The sequence below is a fragment of the Ammospiza caudacuta genome, chromosome 3 (genome assembly GCF_027887145.1).
Source record: "Ammospiza caudacuta isolate bAmmCau1 chromosome 3, bAmmCau1.pri, whole genome shotgun sequence".
NCBI classification, from domain to species: Eukaryota; Metazoa; Chordata; class Aves; order Passeriformes; family Passerellidae; genus Ammospiza; species Ammospiza caudacuta.
In genome coordinates, this window is record NC_080595.1 from 52,609,112 (window position 1) to 52,628,530 (window position 19,419).

The 19,419-nt window shown below is 37.9% G+C and overlaps 1 protein-coding gene across 1 annotated transcript in view; it reads right to left on the minus strand.

The window, feature by feature from the left end:
* Positions 1 to 19,419, minus strand: part of UTRN (utrophin) — a 341,981-nt gene that overhangs the window by 229,943 nt on the left and 92,619 nt on the right. Inside the window, exons 18-26 of the mRNA XM_058801643.1 lie at positions 18,082 to 18,205; positions 16,248 to 16,335; positions 14,207 to 14,442; positions 13,781 to 13,961; positions 10,998 to 11,143; positions 8,284 to 8,496; positions 3,651 to 3,764; positions 2,691 to 2,846; positions 1,641 to 1,811 (exon numbers count right to left, since the gene is read on the minus strand). Coding sequence (XP_058657626.1) covers positions 1,641 to 1,811; positions 2,691 to 2,846; positions 3,651 to 3,764; positions 8,284 to 8,496; positions 10,998 to 11,143; positions 13,781 to 13,961; positions 14,207 to 14,442; positions 16,248 to 16,335; positions 18,082 to 18,205 — 1,429 coding nt within the window. The remainder of the gene's footprint in view (positions 1 to 1,640; positions 1,812 to 2,690; positions 2,847 to 3,650; positions 3,765 to 8,283; positions 8,497 to 10,997; positions 11,144 to 13,780; positions 13,962 to 14,206; positions 14,443 to 16,247; positions 16,336 to 18,081; positions 18,206 to 19,419) is intronic.

A 19,419-nucleotide genomic window follows, 5' to 3' on the forward strand; every position in this document is an offset into this window, starting at 1 on the left:
TTACAGGGTAAGTACAGTACAACTCCCAGCACACAGGTCAGGAGAAACTGCATTGTCACTTGTCAAATTTTGCCTTAGCCAGAACTGAGGAAGAAGGACAGCTAGAAGACAGATCAGGCAGACCAGTCTGAGTCTCCCCGCTGAGACAAATAAAAGGCTCCGGAAACTGAGACTGCTCCATATCCTTCTTTTCAGGTTTCAAGAACAATTTTATGAAATTGAAATACCTCTGATAAGTAAGACATTGCACTATATAGTAGAATTTAGCACAATTTTTGTATATATATTTCAAGATGTCTTCTAGATGTAAGGCAATAAAAAAGTCAGTTAATAGAATGGCAAAGAATATAAAATTTTGGAAATATATTTTATGGTAGGATTTTCAAAAACCACACAGCCTTATCTTAAACTTATTCCTCCTTAAACCTATTCCACCTGTCAGCAGGAGTTCCACTCTCTGTTCAAATGAGAGCATATGCAAAAATGAGTCAAATCCAGAGAGTGCTTTTTCCCAGTCCTACAAGTAGTCCCAGGATAATATTGTTACTGCAAATGAAAGGGAATTTTAAGTGTTACAATAAGCTTACAGGCTCACTGACATAACTGGCATAATATACACAATATAATCTGGATTTGACAAAGGTAAATGTGCTAAAAGTCTCACAGATTTGCCAGTGAAAAGAAAGCTCTTTCTTTCCTTGGCTTGTGTTCAGCCAGCTGTCAGACTATGTGACCTCAAGTGGCTTCAAAGGACATGAAGATATTAAAACTCTTGTTAAGGACTGCTTCAAAACCCTTTCAAAAGGGACAATTCAAAACTTCAAATGGCTTCATTAAAGCACTTGTAAGGGAGAATTTTTTTTTTAATTGTCCATCAAGTAACAGTATAGTGGATACTTACAAAGTGTACACAAATAAAACCATTTATGAAGCTATGACTGAACTCTTAGATTAAAATGCAGGGAATTATTTACTCTGTACATGTATCCAAGAAAATTATCTGTTCAACTGACAATATTATAATGAGACAAAAATATCTCCTTCCTCTCCATTTACTTGGTCACCAGACTCAAAAATAACAGAGGCAGGGACCAGTATCACTCACTGATCCTTGTGGATCTCTTCCAACTAATGATATAAAAAAAAAATCACTGTTTGCAACAGATGATGAACACATTACAAAACACCTGTTTTAAAGTGATTTTCTAAATGTGGAGTTAGAATATTTAGGGGACAAGAAACTGAGAACCAAGTGATGGAAGCAGAATAATGTTTTCACAACCACTAATTTAGTCAGAAATACAATATGACACTATACCTTTCTCAAGATTTGTCTCCTGCAAAGTTTTCCCATACTCCTAATGTTGAATATGCTATACATAAAAAAGCCTGACTCAACAGCTGAGCAAGCTGTTATTTATTATGAACTCCCTATCCCTCATGGCCAAAAAGAACATCTGCTTTTATAGTTTATGCTTTAAAAATCAAAAATTCCACTCAGCCAAGATGAAAAATACTACTAATCTTGTCATGACCTGAGCTCCTTTCCACAAATATAATTCCATAAAAGGTCAACCCCCAAAGCTTTAAGGTTCTGTTTCTCTTTAATCAGGCCTCTACAATGAGCTGGCATTGCTGACCTTCATTTCCTCTACTGCATTCTCTAGCTCTTCAGGGGACTTGTATTCAAAATCTTTCTCCAAATATTCTTCTTCAGCTTGGGTCATCCATTCTTGCATCTCTGCCAAATCCTTCTTCAGATTTACAGCTTTTTCCTGACTTTCAGACAGGCGATTTTTCTGACTAATGATCTAGAATCCAAGGTAGAGAAAGAAATAGCAGTTTTGTTACTTAAATGTCCTTGTACACGTGAAAAAACACAAGTCTTTGTTAAAATATTTTAGTACCAAAACGCTTTCAGGCCTTTTTAATTAAAGGAGAACTTTTACATGCACACAAACTTACAAACCCTTTTTAGCAGATCAACAAAATCTAAAAGTGAGGGAAGGAGAAATATGACCTTTTTTTCCTCCTTCATTGAACATAAACTGGTAACAATCCCTGGAAAAAGTCAGACAGAATAAAATCCTCTTCTGATTACAAGTACAGTATAGTTAGAGATATCATTATACTGAGCAATAAAAAACTCTTCAGGGCTCACTTCTTTCCACAACCCAGATACTCTGGATTCTATATCAACAGCAAGGCTCTCTAACACAGATTTTCATCAGCAATTGCAACAAAATAAATGTTTCTACTGACAGCAGAAAGCTTCCACCCAAAAGAAACAACCAAATACACCAAATTTGAGTGGTAGTCTATTTATAGCTTTTTGTTTTTCAAAGCTGCTTGGAAACCAATAAAAATTATACAGGGACAGCATAATATTCCAGTCTTCAGAAACAAGAAAAAAAAGGTCAGATCTTCCTCCCACACTCTCCAGAAAGAGCAGCATAAAGCCAAGTCAACAAATTAATTTCTAATTACAAACAATTATAGAATTTATTTTGCTCCTTCCAGTCAGGTACCAAGAAACGTGTGCATTCAAGTTGGGCTTCAGCCACTTTGACAGTGAAACAAGTAAAACATTCCCACTGTTTCATTGCTTCACCTCCTCTCAATCCTCACAATGCCACACAACCTCGCAGCTGCAGCAACAACCAAGCACCAGGAACACGTGGAGAACTCACCTGTTTGCTCAGCTTCTCCCACTGAGTCTGGCAGTCTACTAGCCTAGACTTTGTCCAAGCATTTATGCTCGCAATAGGCTGAGCTCTTAAAGTAGCCTCTACTTCTTTCATCTCTTTCAGTGATGGTTCAATTGTCTCCATTTCATTGATAAACATCTAAATACACATCAGAGAAAAGGGATGTTGTTCTTCAGCAAGATTTTACATTAATTTATAACCTTATTGATAATTTTGCAACTTTTAATTATTCCAGAGAAAGTTTTTGGAGCAGAACAATGCTGTGATCAGATCAATACCAGACTGCTTAAAGTAATCCTTCAGTGATTCAAAATATCAGAACTACGCAACTGAAGAACAAAGTACAGCTTGCCATACACAGCGTAAACTTTTTCATATGCCAACCATCAACATCAAAACAACACAAGTTTGAAGATTACATGCACTAAATATTCTATTTCTGGTGTACCTCAATTTATATTCTTCTCCTGGAAAAAAGCATTTGAAGGTACACTGTAATTACTCACTACAAGACAAAATTCTACCTAAGTGTGACCATTATGTGACAGTGACTAGCCAGGAATCTTCCTTGCAAAATTATAAACTCTAGGACTTTGATCAGTTATTTGCTTCTTACTTTTAAGCTACACTTGGAAATTTAATGCAGAAGGCACTTTTCACCCACAGATTCAATTCCCTAATCACAAAAAATTGGGAAAAATATATGAGCCTTTTATAGAGGAAAAACTTGTAGATAGGTATTTATGACTACAGTGAAGACCTTAAAAAAGCACAAAATATTATAGCTGCAAAAAAAGGAAACCAACTCAAACATGCCCTGAAGAAATATAAAACATTTTTTCTTGTGGGCTTAATGTGCTATGAACAGTACTTATTACAAGAAAAATAAAAAAGAGATGCTACTTGTTATTTCAAAAGACTCCTTGTAAGAGTGAAACTCACTGTACACTGGTCAAGTTGCCTTTGAAGACCTTCAGTATCCCCTTGAACAGCCTTTTCTGTCATCAAGAAGTCTTTCACTCCATCCATCCACTTCTGAACAACTTTAGAGTCAGTCTAAATCAAATATAGTAAAGAACATTGATTTATTGCTGTGATGAAGAATGTATGGCTGTTGCACTTCAACTTCTAGCAGCTTCCAAAGGGTGTTCTACAAGCTGCTGGCATAGTCTTAGTTTGGAATCAGACCAACTTTTGTTTAGTTTTTGGGTTTGTTTTATTGGGCTTTTTTGGGGGAAGAAGAACATGCTAAATTTCTCTGTTCTCAAATTTATATGAATAGTAAATTCATAATTGTGATATTCTTCCACCCACCAGAGCATGGTTTAAGTGACACAAAACTGTTCCAGGCAATTCATCACACCAAAGCACGGGATCAGGTAAGGAGGAGAGCATGGTTTCAAGAATTATGTGGTTACTCTTCACATGAAGGACCTGGCTGAAGGCTGGAAATATGCCTAAAAACTATGATAAAAAAAATGCATGACTGTTTCCACACTTGTTTGAAAACTGCACTCCAAAGGAAAAGAGACGGCCCTATAAAAATTCATATGTGGAAAAGAGGAGTGGACAGTGCTAAACATACTTTTCAGGTAGAAACCATGCTGAGAAAGCCATTTGCATAAGCAAGACACATATAAAAGGAAAAAAATACAGAGGAACAGACTAATCACTAAAATTAAAAAAAAAAGCCTAGCTGTTTGAGGCCAATAGTACAATACTGTACTCACTAGAGCAACTCTTGAGGAAAAAAAATAAACACACCCAATTTCAGAATTACGTGATCTAACAATTGGCAGTTCCTTATACCCTGCAATGAGGTAGGAAGGGAGGAAGGGAAGAAAGGAGACAGAGGCATTGCCATCTCCTTCCCATGCAGTCATGGATGTTCCAAATCATCCTTACAAACAAAACCAACACAAAGAGGGCTCTTATTTCCCCTGGTTCAACCAACTTATGAGGCTGACATTTTTTATTAATATAGCTGGACTTTTACTCAATATTTTTGGATTATTTGGTTGGAGTTTTTGATAGATATCATCTATCCTGACACAATCATCATCATAGAACAGCTCATCAGCTTCACCTTCTAACTCTGCATGTCACAGAGGAGGAAAGCATACACTTCATTTTCTTAAAAACCTTACACTAACAGTGTTTTCAAGATCAATATATTACACACTGTTTCTCAAAAAATAGAAGTCCATGTTTATTTTTAGATCACTGCTACCATTAGAGGTCAAAGTCATGGCATTTTCTTCATTCCTTCTCCATTTTGATGGAATTTCCTGCAGATGATTAGCCTGAAAATAATTTTCTAAATTATTTTCAAGGCCCTATGATGCTTAACAGTGAACCATAGCTTAATGTAAAAAAATATGTATTTATAAAGGCTGCCTTTTGACAAGGCACTATAGCACACAACTAATTTAGCATTTTTTACATATTTACATATTTATTTACATAAATAGCTGAAGATAATTAAGTGGGATTACTCAAACTTAGACACACATTTAAATAACTTGCTGAATCACAAACCAAGCCTACAAAGTTTAATTAAGTAAATGTTCCTACATTGCACAGGTAAATAATTATCAGTGGTCAGTCAAATAACCAGTGTAGGCTGTTGATGTACAAGAGTTCACAATTTTTAGACATGAACGTCCTCGTGTACAAGGACACGTGTACAAGGACATTTAAGTAACAAAACTGCTATTTCTTTCTCTACCTCGTCCTCTATCCTCGTCATAGAATGGTCTGGGTTGGAATAGACCTTAAAGATCCTTCAGTTCCAACCCACCAGCCATGGGTAGGGTCATCTTCCACTAGATGCCATCCAAATGGGCCTTGAACACTTCCATGAATGAAGCATCCACAGCTTCTCTGGACAACAAGTTCCAGTGTCTCACTGCCCTCACAATAAAGAATTTCTTCGTAAAATCTAATCTAAACATACCCTCTTTCAGTTAAGAGCCCATTATCCCTTGTCCTGTCCCCACAAGCCCATGTAAAAAGTTCTCCTTCATCTCTCAAAGGTTCCCTTCAGGTACTGGAATGCTGCTATAAGGTCTTCCTTATAGATCTTCACTTCTTCAGAATCACTTTTTGACATTTATTCCAGGCAGGAACAAAGATCAAATGTGCTGAATCTTAACTTGTTCACTCCTAGAAAAACCACATGATGTACAGCCATGCAGCAGATTTAAAAGATCTGAGAGTGATATATAATCAAAGACACAGCAAGCCATATATTACTAGAGGTATGATAACAGAATACAAGATAAAGAAAATTTCTTCCAGGAAAAACAAGATGCAAAACTGATAAAATGAGCCTTGTCTACTCCTCCCATCACATGAGTATTACAGTCTACTGGTAAATCATTACTCCTAGTTCATGTCACTAATGCATGCACTGTCAGCTTGGGGGAGCCTCTATCACAACACAAATAACAGAAGAACCAGGTAAGCACAGGACTCACAGGCAGATCTGCCACTGACATGCTCATCAGGCTAACAAAGGTATCTTAGTCATTGCTCACCTGTCTGCTCCCTTTTAAAATGAAAATATTTACTCTGTTTCTTTTCAAAAACCCAAATGTGAGGAGTGTTGTCTTGGGAAATGTCAGTTTTTAAAGGTGATTTAGGGGGAAAAAAAAAGAAACATTAAAAATAAACTAATACTTGCATGTAGTTGAACATAAACCACGTGTTGTCCAAGCACTGACATTAACTTTTTCTTTTTCTCCCCATGTAAACTTTTTTCCCCTTTAATAGCCAGGGGCTTCAACTCCTTTTTAGCCAAGAAGATCCTGCCTAGCCATTCTCCAAACTAATCTTGTGTTTGGCATCTGCACCAGGACCATACACTAAGGCTGCCATACGAATCTTTCCTGCAGTACAAGTTATATCCTGGTGTGCCCAATGTTGTCCACAGCATTTTTATTCAACTTGTTCCAGACTATCATTTTTAATTTATATAGTATTAGACTACAAAAATCTCCATATAGATAAGTACCAAAGGAAAAAATCAGGGAATATGACACAACAGTCCATCCACTGACAGCTTTACAAAACATTTAGAAAACCCAGAAATTGCATACTCAAAAATACAGTTCATAAGACAACACAATGTAAACCCCATATTTCAACAGATAGCACCAGTAGGTATTTCTTTCATTTTCAGTTACTTCATAATTACAATAATGGTTTAATATTAATAAAGCAACCATATAATAATTGGTTCCATTGTTTCTTCTGCTAGAATTTCTTTTTTGGCCTCTGTACTTCCTTTTAAGGTAAAGGAAAGTTTTCTAGCATCTTGCTCAGGACATAATTCTGTTCTCAGAACAGTGGGATTTTCTGTCTTGCAGAATTTCATAGGTGTTGGAATCCATAAAGTTAGAGAGTTTTTAGGAAATGGTTAAAAAAAAGTATGTAGGCCTTAGACTAGAGTTCTGTTAGCATTGCAGAAACAGCAGAAAAGTTTCCCATGCAAGCAGAAAAGTTTCCCAAGCAGTAGATGTGACAAATAACAATAGGCCTCTGTAGAATCAGCTTTAGGATGGCAACAAAGTTATTTAATGTATATCTTTAGAAGGTTAGCATGAATAGAACTCTGTTCTTTGTCTTCTATGAACTAGTCTTTGTTTTAACTATCATTACGTGTGTTTTATAAGATTGGATAGAATGCTTGTCAATATGTGTTTTTCTGTGTATGATCGGCTGAAATCTAGACTGAGATGATTTTATGTCTTTCTGTATTATCCCACCCTCGGCAGACATTTTGTGTAGACCAATGAGCTGTTAACATCATGTCTTGACTGTTTTGAGACTGATGTGCTGGAAATAAAAGTAAAAATCTCTTCACTGGTCTGGTTCCAACGTTGTCCATATCTGGACGTTTTGCCGCAGCATAGTGAGTTCCTTTTTTAAGACGTGGGTTCCTGACACAATTAGACTTATATCTACCCTTCCCCAGCAATAATAGGCATGTGTATATATTTATAAAATAGGTAGAAGGGCTGAGTAGCCTTAATTTTTTAACTGTCCTTCCTGTCACTTCAGAGGCCATGGTTGGAACTGGAAAAGTCACTATACCCAAGCATTTTCCTTATTCACTTTTCTAACTTCCTTGTAGTAATTCTTCATGACTGTTCACCAAAACCTTACTTGAAGGAGCAAGTTTTCTGTAGCAGTCATGGAATTACACTTTAAGACTAGTGGGCATCTGACACCAATCCCATTGAAGATCATCAGCCCCTACTGGGATTAACAGCACAGCTGGCATGCCCTTGACCTTAGCAAAACCTTTGCTTATAAGAAGAGAGGGACACTAATTTTAAGTGAAAAGTATTTCTGTTAGAAGACAAAATAATATCCTGGGCACATTAGAATTCCACTTCTATGCTGCTACAAATACAATATATATGCTTTCAGCCTCTGCCAGACTAGTGGATCATCAAAATTCCACTTCTCAATCAGTTTCATCTGGACTCCTGCAGGAACACAGAGAAAGAAAGGTCTATAAAGCAAGTGAGTTATTCAAGCCAAAACCAAAAAAATCCTTTCATTTTACCTCAAACATTCTCAACTTGGGCATAATTTCCTCCAGTAGTTTAATATCTTTGGAAATCTTGGCCTTTAACTTGTCCCAGCGTCCCTGCACATCCTTGAACTCTTTCACGTAGGTGTCTTTTATATCCGAAGATGCATGCTTCTCCAAAGCCTTTGTATCTTCAGCAAGTTTATCTACCCTGGGCTTCTGGGCTTCCAGTGTCTCACAAACAGTCTATAACAAAAGGAAAAAAAGCCGCCTTCCAGTATTAGCCATAAAACAGGTACACACTTACATATAAATCCAAGTACATTAAAAGTTTCATCATGCAGATGGTCAAGAGTGATACTTGTGCAGACTCAGTGAAGAGTGATACTCCAGTTCCAGCAGTTACTGCAGCAGAGATGTCCAAACAACCTTTTAAACAGCAAAACCTTCAGCTGCTGTACTGGGGCAACAGCAGAGACTACAGAAGGGGCAGCAAAGCTTGGCCACAAAGCTCAACACACGCAGGCATCTATGCCTTCTGTGTACCGTGCCATACTGGCACTCGAGTCAACAAGGCAATGGCTGTGCCACACTGCACTCTCAGAGCAAACTGCAATGCAGACAGACCAGGGCCTCAGTATGGTCATATCCCCACAAGTTTGCTTTTTAAAAGCACATGCAAACCAGCTGAGAGTATTCTTCCAAGCTTTGTAAAGTGAAATATAATTTCTTAGTTGCAAATAAAAGCTCTGATACTCAAGTTTTGAAAACTACTTTCCCAGATGGGATACAGGGAAAGATAGATTCTGAGTACATTCACTATGACATTGCTGATATAAAGAGTTGCTTGATTTGAAAGGGCTAATTTACTAATATGGAAAATAACAGCTGAAGGTATAAGCCAAAACATAAAAAATGCTGCCACTTCATTGAACTCATCACTTTGATTACTGTGCTTCAAATTTGCTTAAGAGAATTTCACAATGAACACATGAAATTATTATTACTTTAATGGATTTAATTTTCTAGTATATACATTAAATAGGTACAAGTAGGATGTGTGCATACATATTTTGCTGTATTTTTACTGAGGAAGACTTTTTTTAAAATGTTCACGTTTTCAAATCTACTTTACATTTATCGTGGTTTCTTTTCCTGTAAAATGTAGCAATTCCTCTAAGACAGGTAGAGAAGTAGCAATGAGACTGGGAAGAGGAATGTATGTTTCAGAAAACAAGAGCATTCTGTGCAGGAGACCACAGATGAAGCATCCATCAGTGCCTGCTACAGTGCAGATAGAGCTGAACTAACCCCAGGTCCACAAGCAGCTCCTCATATACAGTTTGTTCTCCTCTCCTGTCACATGCTAATGTTAAAGCACCTACACTAGCATAGTATGTCCTTTCAGGGTAATTAGTCTCTGAAGAAAACTGGGCAGAGGCAGGAAAAGACAAGCTTCCAAAGGCTAAATGCCATTGCAGTTCATCTAGCATATGGACCAGAAAATCTCCATCTCATTTAAACAATACAGAAGCAACACTAAAGAGAAAACCAAAGAATCAAAGCTTGTTTTAATCTCCTAGTTCAAAAAAAATACAAAGCACTAACAACTCTGTTTACTGGACTTCCAAAAATCATCGCTCTGCTAAATAGAGAAGGATATAACAACCTCTCTGCACCCAGCAACCAGAGATCCAGAGCTCCTCCAGCTCCTGCAGCCTTATTAGGCCACCACATGAGGAAAAACACATGCTTCTGAATGTGGAAGGTGGTAGAGCAGGCAGGGAGGAATTTGATTTTTTTACAAACAAACAAACATAAGGGGGGAAAATACTGGAGATGCAGAATTCTCTCCCTGGAGAGAGATACATCCCTGCCTCAGTATCTGGTATTTGCAAAGCTGCTGTCATCTATAAATTTTTGTCTACTTTATAAGCACAGCTTCCATTTGATAGGCAGTCTGGAGGTCAGAGAAGTACAGTTACTCTCTTCCAAACACCTGAGCAGGATGAGTTTGTTAACCAGCTGACCCTCAGACACTTTAAAGCCAGCAGACCCCTCACACCTGGGTGAATATATTTACCCAGTGCTTGGAGGGGAGGGTAGAAAGCCTGCAAACCACAGTCCGTTCAGAAGGGCAGAGGCAGGGTCAGAGGAGGTCACCCTGCCCCAGGACAAAATCAGTCCAGGCACAGGCATGACTGTGGTGTGGCTCAGGCAGGTGCAGCTCCCAGCTCCTTTTCCTTACAACTGCACTCAGCAACAGAGGAGCAGACCTTGGATCAGAGGTCACCAACCTGATCCAACCCAGCCTCTAGAAGGGAGATGCTCTTGGAGCCCTAACAATTGTTTTACAACTCCTGAGCACAGGAGGTACATGCACATTCTTTCCTTTCTGCCTATCATTTGTTCTGCAACTCCTGAGCACAGGAAGTACATGCACACCAGAGAGTGCCCTCTGAGGTCCTTTTCCCCTGGCTGAGCAGCCCCAGCTCTCAGCCCCATCTCCTGTCACAGGCAGCATGAGAAGCTGTGAAGTCTTGCAGGCTCAGAGATAGCCAGCCCTCGCCTGGACACGTCCCTCAGCAGCCTGGTAACTCAGCAAGCCACCTACAAAAGTGCGTTCCATACCCACATCCCTGACACCCCTCTGAGCAGTGTTAGCTACCCCACTGAAAGCAAGGCAGGAGAAGAGAAGGTGACAGGAGTGGGGTAACCTCCTTCCTCAGTGCAAAGGGCAGAGTCACCTTGGCCTGCTGCAGGGCGCTCTCCACCTTGCTGGGCTCACTGAGGCCGCTGGCAATGCAGAGCTGCTTGCCCTCCAGCTCGCTCAGCACGTCCCTCAGCTGCTGCAGGGACTCCACGTACTCCTGGCTCGGCTGCCTTTCTGTCTCTGGGACCACGCAAAAGAGAAAGGGAACAAAATATAAAGTAAGGAAATCCACTTGAACCCAAATCATAGGAGATGTGAACAACTTTCCAAGAGCTAAAAAACTCTTCAACAGATAGCATTGTTTTTCCTCTAAAAATATTAAATATATAACATGCAAGTACATAGAATATAATAATAAGTATGCAATTACAACCTTCCAAAAATTTTACAAACTCAATCCCATTTTCATAAATTCTTTTTATACACTTAAGCACCTAGATTTGTTTGGGTAGGTGGGGTGGTAGAATCAGTAGTATTTAAATTATATATTATCATACCAAGAATAACCCATAGTATTTAAAATATATAAACCACTCAAATTTAGTATTTTGCATTTTTAAGCTTTAGACATATCTACTATTTATCTACAAATACACACACACTGATATCTGCTATATATAGAAAACAGAGTATAGCAAATATAATAGCCATACATTACATATTAAATTAAAAATACACACTATGTATAGGAATTATATAAGACACAATATATAGGAATTATATAAGCTAGTATTTACAAATATGCATGTGTGTGTGTGTATATAAATAACATACTAGTGTGGGCTTGTGTTTTGCTTACATTTTTACCTTTTTTAAATATATTTACCCACACAAATATATAAAAATAGAAGCTTTCAGCCTATTGCCAGAACAGAGACACCATCTAGGAAGCGTTAAAAGGGAATTAAAGTTTGGATGGAGTATCTGCTTGCCTTCTTCAACCATACCTCAAAATTTGTTCAATCCAGCCCCACGTGGAATCCCAGGCAGGAGGCAGCACCTCACTGGCATTTCAGAATGAAAACAGCCAATTGGAATAACTGCAGCAAACAGGATTTTGCCTATAAATCCTGTACTGTGTTATGCACATTCTCTGGCCCTGGATTCCTAAGCAATTTTGTTACTGCCCCACGTGAAAATTAATATAAGCCTTGTTCTGATTCAGCAGGTAGCTTTTCAACAGCTTACTGTCAGAACTGTCCTACCTTTTATAAAATGAGTCATCATTTTTGAGAGAATCAGAGTTATCCAGCTCTCTTTTCTCAGAAGGCCAGCTCAATTTAAAGAGGGGAGGGGAAAAATTAATAAGAAGCATAAAGGTACACTGCTACTAAGTGACAGAAAATCCTGAAGGAGAAGAAAATAGTTAAAGTAGTTTCTCAGTGACAAAAATATTGAGTCAATTCCCATCTAAAAAATTCCCATAGAGTTGGGACTGAGTAGGTCTCCATGGGGGAATTTCCAGAGGCTCAAAGAAGAGCCATAAGAGGAGCTGACCCTCTGTCAATCAAGGCCTGCCGAGTTCACAAATGCTTAAGTCACACCACCAGTCACATAGCTCTGGAAGTTTTTACTTTGCAGCAATTCAACTACGCTGTAAATAAACAGCTAAAACCCTGAACTGACATTTCCCTCTGTTCGTCAGCAATATACCTTCTCAGCAGGTTGTCTCATTCAAAAGACACACAAACACAAATTTAATGTGTTAGAATATATGCGGTGTTTCTACCAAGCAATAACTGGTTCAAGTAGATCAATAACACCTCAAGTGATGCGTGACACAAAAAAAAAGAATTTTTGTCACATGATATATAGTTACCAAAATACAAAATACCAATAAAATTACTCACCAGTACATGAAGTCAAAACAGCTATAAAATAATAACTAGTCACAGTAAGAATGAAAACATCCCCTTGTAATTTGAACATAGCTGACAGATACTTCATTCATACAGTTTTCTGCATGGATATAATCCAAGCATGCAGACCTGGTGCCAGACATTATATAAATGTCCTAACAACTTAGTAATTGAGCCTATTTTTACTACATACAGAATAGAGTTTTAATGCTCTTCCATTTGGAGCGGTTAATAAAACACTTCCTCAAATTACTCTGAAACAAAAACTAAGGAAAAAAAATGCTTACAAGTCTGTGCTGTTGCTATTCAGATGTAAAGTATTACCAGAACTACATATTCCATGCACTACATTTAAAATTCTTTAAAAACCAGCATGACTGGTTTGAATGCTCATAATGAAATCTATAACGCAACAACAACCCAAGTAGAAACTGCCTGAAAAGCAAGCCAGATTCCAAATCACTTCAAAGATGAAATTTTAAAAAGGAATTATGTGTGACTAATGTGCTCAAAGCTATGAAAAAGAGTAAATTTCACATGCGCACTTTCATTTTACAAGGTTCTCCTAATAGTCTACTTTTCCTTTCTAGAATTTCATTACAGAACATTTATTTCTGTAAGTGCCAGGGAGAGACAGATTTCTGAGCTATATTATCCACCTTAAATATGTCTTGCTAAGTAGTTAAATGAGGTTTCAGGAATGTTTCATCCTTGCATAATCGTTTTAAACACCATGGAATGATAGACTCTTGAATTGTGCACAGAGGAGGCCACATCCTTCCAGGTGAATAAATTAATTTTGTCAGTTTGGCACAAAGCCTAGCATAAACACTAGAAAAACTCTACCAGAATTCAATGAGTTTTCCGTCAGCTCAAAAGAAACAAACAAAAAAAAAATCAAAACACAAGTAAGCAGGAGGCTTTATGCTAATATATGTATTTATGTTTATTTATTTACCTTTTTTCAGCTGTTGGTGACGTTCCTCTAGTTTCTGATGAGTCAATTTGAAGTGATCAAGAAAACCATTCAAGTTCTCCTGAATAAAATTTGGAGGCATGGGCTGAGAGGTGAGTGTCTTGCAGGTGGCTTTCAGATGTTCCAGCTGTGGACTCAGGCTTACAAGATGACTTAACTCCTTCTGTAAAAGAAAAACCAAAACCAAAATTCACACTTACCCTGTAAACACAAAAATTTTAGTACACTGCAGCACAGCTCATCCACATTACTAGGGTGACAACACTAAAGTATTTCTGTGACAGATTCCAAAATCTTCCAGTCAAATCAGGTGCCCTGCCTAGCCTTAGAAACCAGGCCAAGCTCCACTGGGGCATCCTGTGCTTCTGACAGCTTCCATTCAAAATCAGCAAGTTTGGCCAAACTTACCTGACATAAGTCTTTCAGGACTGCTGAGGACTGGGATGCTGAAGAAGAAGCTTTTTTAAGCCAGTTATCCTTCTCAGTTAAAGTCTTCTCAAGCTTATTCATTTCCTTTAAATAAGCATTTATATCTTCTTGGTACTTTATCTTTCTAGCCACTTCTTCTAGATTTTGAACCACATCTTTCCACCCCGACAAAATTTTCTCCATAGCAGATTTTATATCCACTGTAGGAAGTCCTTCTACAAAGATTATACAAATTACTGTTATATTAACTGCAACACATTTTCATTAACAGGCATTTAACCTTTCCTTTCTTCAAACACAAGTGCACTTTCACTTTAATATACAAAACATTTTGATCCCAAGTTCAATATCTATAAATCTATACTTATTGGTAGCACCATTTCAGCTTTATATTGCTAGTAAAATGTAGAGTGAAATACTCTAATTTTGAGGAAAGACAGAGAGACATTTTTTTGCTGAACCACTCTAGCACAAGTAGAGTCCAAAGCTCTGGTCAGGGCAGCCAGGCAGCTTTCACAAGAGCACTTGATAACCCTGCTCCACGGATGTCCCTGTGCTCACACGTTGGCCACAGGCTTGGCACACCAACAACACAGCAGCCACAGCCATAGGGGAAGAGTATGCACACAAAGAGCAGTCACTGCCCTTTGGGCACAGCCTGTACCTGCCCCAGGACAGAAAAGGATGTTGGCACAAATGTGCCAAATGTGCCAGTGCTGTGCATTATTCCACACAGGTGCAGCTGGGCCTAGGTCTGGAAAAAGGCTGTGAGCGTGAGCTGGACAGAACATACTATCAGACCCTAACAAAACCAGGGGCTCTAGATTGGTTATTTTCTAGAGATCCCAACCTTTAAGATGACAATCAACTAGAAAGCAAATTGTTGACCTTACTCTTCACTGATACAAAGCAGCTTTTCAACAATGCATTTCTTGTTATGGTTAACACATGCTGGTTTCATACCATGACCCATTATATCACAGCTAAATGGGTTTGCAGAAGAAAGAGGAAGGGAGGATTACATTCTGCTCAGGTTTGAAAACAAACAACATCTAAAAATTTTTATAAACCAAACACCAAGTCAAATCAGTGGCTTTCAGCCACCAACTTCAGGGCAATGGCACCCACTGTAAAAAGCTTCAGCTGCAGTAAGCAAGGAGGGAGGACTGGACATTCTTAGTAAATTGGGGCATACGAGCAAAGCATTGGACTGCAAAAAAAATCTGATTGCTGAGAAATCCATTGGAATTCAGCATTTTCCAAAAGGGATGCTGGTCATTATGCAGGACAGTGACACCATCCTCTCTCCTGTCTGAATGCTACCAGTCATGACAACTTCACCAGATGTCAAGTGCACAGCATATCTAAAAGATTGCTTCTAGATGACATGAACATAGATGACATAAACATCTCATATAGAGATCTCATTCCACTGATGGAATTTTTTCAATATGAAACAAGATTTTCAGCAAGGCTTAAAGATTAAAATTCCATGGATATCAATTATAAGATCCCATGGATAAGGGTTTTATTTAGCAATCAATCATTTTCCCAATCATATAGACTTCTCTCTTGCCTTTGAGCCATAGACTGTGACTGCATCATTAAAAACACAGACATTTTTTACAAAAACAGATAAAAATATGGAAACAGATAGACACATACATATCAAGTTTAAATTTGGCTTCAAAATTTTCACTTCTCTATAGCAGTTGTTTTAAAACTTTTACTTAAAATCAAACCACTTCCTGGAAAGCATCTAACTAGCATTGTTACTGAAAGAGAAAATTTCTTAAAATAAACCTTAAAAGACTGCAAATGAACAAATGCACATTAATGAATAATAATAATATTTTTCTAAAAGCTTTAATTAAAAAAAACGCATAACTTACTAGTAACAGAACAATGACCATGAAGGAAAGAAAATGGAGGGAGAAGAAAAGAGATCGGTATTTCAGTATTATTTCCCAGCAACTCAACTGATTAAATCACAAAATAGAAAAAACTCCAAGTTGCTTACCCTTTTCCATTTGATCCAAAAGAATGTGTCCACTTCGTTTCAGTTCATCTAACATCTGGCTTTTTTCAGGTCTTTCCTTTTCAATCACCTTTAAAGTGAATACCAAAAGAATGTAGTGGCGGCAAGGATTATTTTCCTTGACTTCCCACTTTCACCCAGTAATATCTATTTTCCCACTACTACCCAAAACACATCATTATCTTGGGTACATCACCTTCTGAGCTGCATGTTAGTTCTGCTTGTGCAGCAAACAAATGCAAAAGGAGTCACCTCTCACAAGTAGCAGGCATGTGAGAGATTAGTACTACAGCACCAGGAATAAAATATTGATTAATGGCTTGATGATCTCACAGTATGAAATAAGATATTGGGACAATAGTTAAAACAAGACATTTGTGATCAAACATTCAGCTGTAATTCTCAATGTGAACCAGCAGAGAAAAGACTTTCTTCTTAATGGCCCCTTCATTTCTACAGTTTCTACTGTGATTTCCAGTAGAAGGCACCAACAGACCTGTTCCCTAGAAGTCCAAACAGCAAGAACTATAGCACACCAGTAATCCACTTTCATAAGCTCTAGTACTTTACTCTCACAAAGATTTGGAGAGGGACATTCTCCATGACTACCAAGATTTTTAAAGGAAAAAGCTCCTCCCACAAGCTATACATATTGGTGATTATTCCTTTGTGAGTCAATCGGTAGAATACATCCACAGAGAAAAGATGAGCTCCTTGGCCACAAAACCACAGCTTCAATATCTTCTGTGATTACAACACAGTATCTCCAAAGCAAAATCTTTTTGAACCTCATGTCAAAGGTCATTACTCTGGTTTAGGCTTCCTACAGTATATTCAGAAGCATGCACTTATTTGCACAGCTGGGAAGAACAAACTCTGTCCTATCCACTTACAGTCCAGTCATTTAAAAACAGTGCTGTTCATGGGAACCTGGTGTTCATTTCAGGACCTCTTTTTTAAAGAGCTATAAACATTCTTAAAGATCTATAAATAAAATATTGTGATAGTTGTTTTGGTTTTTATTTCCAACAGTACTCCCATTCCAAACATTCCTACTGGCACCATTTTCCACAAGAGGACTATAGAGGAGCCTCTTTATAGAGATTTTTAAGTATTGTTTTTGATTTCGAAAGCAGATTCAGGTCCTGTTAAAGCTCCAGTAAGTCTTCATTAACAAAGAATGCTCAAGAACCAGAAAAAGGCAAGAATAATTCCTGACAAGGAACAGAAAATAAAATGGTTATTTCATAGCTCCCAAAAGACACTATAAAATTATCTAGTCTGTCTTGCAGGTCAGCAATACTGTACACAAGCTGTAACAATCAGGTTTTCTCCAAAATTAATAGAGCAAACAACACGTCCAAGCATTATAACAACAAACCACTTTGGACCCTGGGTGGAACAGCGTTTGAGGAGTGTCACAGCATGATTCAAGGGGTCTCTGAGCCCCCCACGGGCCTATCTCTACCAAAATTATGTAAGTGGCATCAGTCAAGGCCATTTCCAACTGTGAAACATTAAACCAAAATATGCTACTTAGTGTAAAAGATAATAATCCTGAAGACAGACACTTTTCAGACCTCCAAGGGAGACATCAGTAATTTATTTTTTAAATTTCCTGTGGATTATGCAACACCACAGGCAAAAAAATGTGTCCAGCTGGTCAGAGATTTCCATCTATGCTCAGTTCTGAACCTATGTAACTGAGAGACTTAATCCCCTCAAAGCATGCGGATCAGCTCACACCTCCAGCTGACAGCCAGCTTAGATACAGAGTAGAGTATTCACTGAAACATGTTCTATCTCCCCATTTTACCTTCAATTTTTCTTTCATGCTTGAAGTCTCTCTCATCTTCTTATATTCTTTGATGTCTGCGGCCTGAATGGCAGATTTTGATTTTGAAATCCAGTTCAAGAACTCAGTACTTTCAGCATCAAACCTAGTTTAAAAGGTCAGACAGTGGTTTGTTTTTTGGTTTCACTCTGTCTTAAAAATCAAAAGTCTTACAGTTCAGCACATTATTCAATCCCAAACCAGCAAGGCTTTACACAAAATTCATGCTCCTCATATTACTACTCACAGGAAGTAGAGACAGACTTTTAAAAGCCTACTATAATAAAAATTATACCCATAATATCAGCTTTCAGGAACAAATTGAGAATCATGGTGCAATTTATTTTACACATAGCTTCACACAAATTATAACCATATCTTTTAATATGCTACAAAACAGATCTCTCAATGGCAAGTATTTTGAAAGTAATAACTAGACCTCAGGAATAAAATAAGTAAGAATTTCAGTTCTAAGTTTCAAAAGTCTGCAACACTATTTTGTCTGAAGGAAAAGCTAACAGTGGCAGTGACAGCTGACAAAGATTTTTGCACACTTAGCAGACAAAAAATTAACTTATATCTTACTGGTTTTGTCTACAGTGCACACATCTATACTAACAACTTTCTTACCCCTATGGCTTCTAAGCTACAACCTGACACCACCAAAAAAAAGACCAAATCAACTCTCCAATTAATCAGTACTGTACAGAACTTGAGAGATGGACAGATACACTGTACAGACTACAAGTCAGGTTGAATTACAATTACATTACTTAACAAATCCTAACATGGAATAACAGCACCCCAACAAATGCAATTGTCAAAGTTTCCATGGGAAAACTGGTAAAATTCCACTAACTGGTCATTTGTTGGTTTCAAAAGAAGCAAATGGAAACACACAAAAACATCAGAAACTTTATGACCTATATTTACTACCCCTGGCTTTAATACAGTTTCAACTCTAGGAAAACAGACAGATAAATCATTTTTGCTTTCAAAACCTATAATAGATTCTACAATTCAGGAGACACAGAATGGCTGCTGACTACTTTACTGCCCTGGCACATCCAGATGCACACACCGCCCCTAGCAGAGCTCAAAAGGTCTGACCAGAGTCTTCAAGAGGGTTTGGGCAGGTTCCTTACCCCTCCAAACCTCCATTCCTCCTCCAGAAAAAAATTAATTAAAGACTCTTCTTCATTGCACAAACACACAGTTACTCCCTAGTCTTGATGCAGCCTCTACTGTATCTCTAAATGATCTGACAAAGATTTACACCAGTGATCCTTCAAGGAAACATTCATTTCCTCAGCCAAGCAC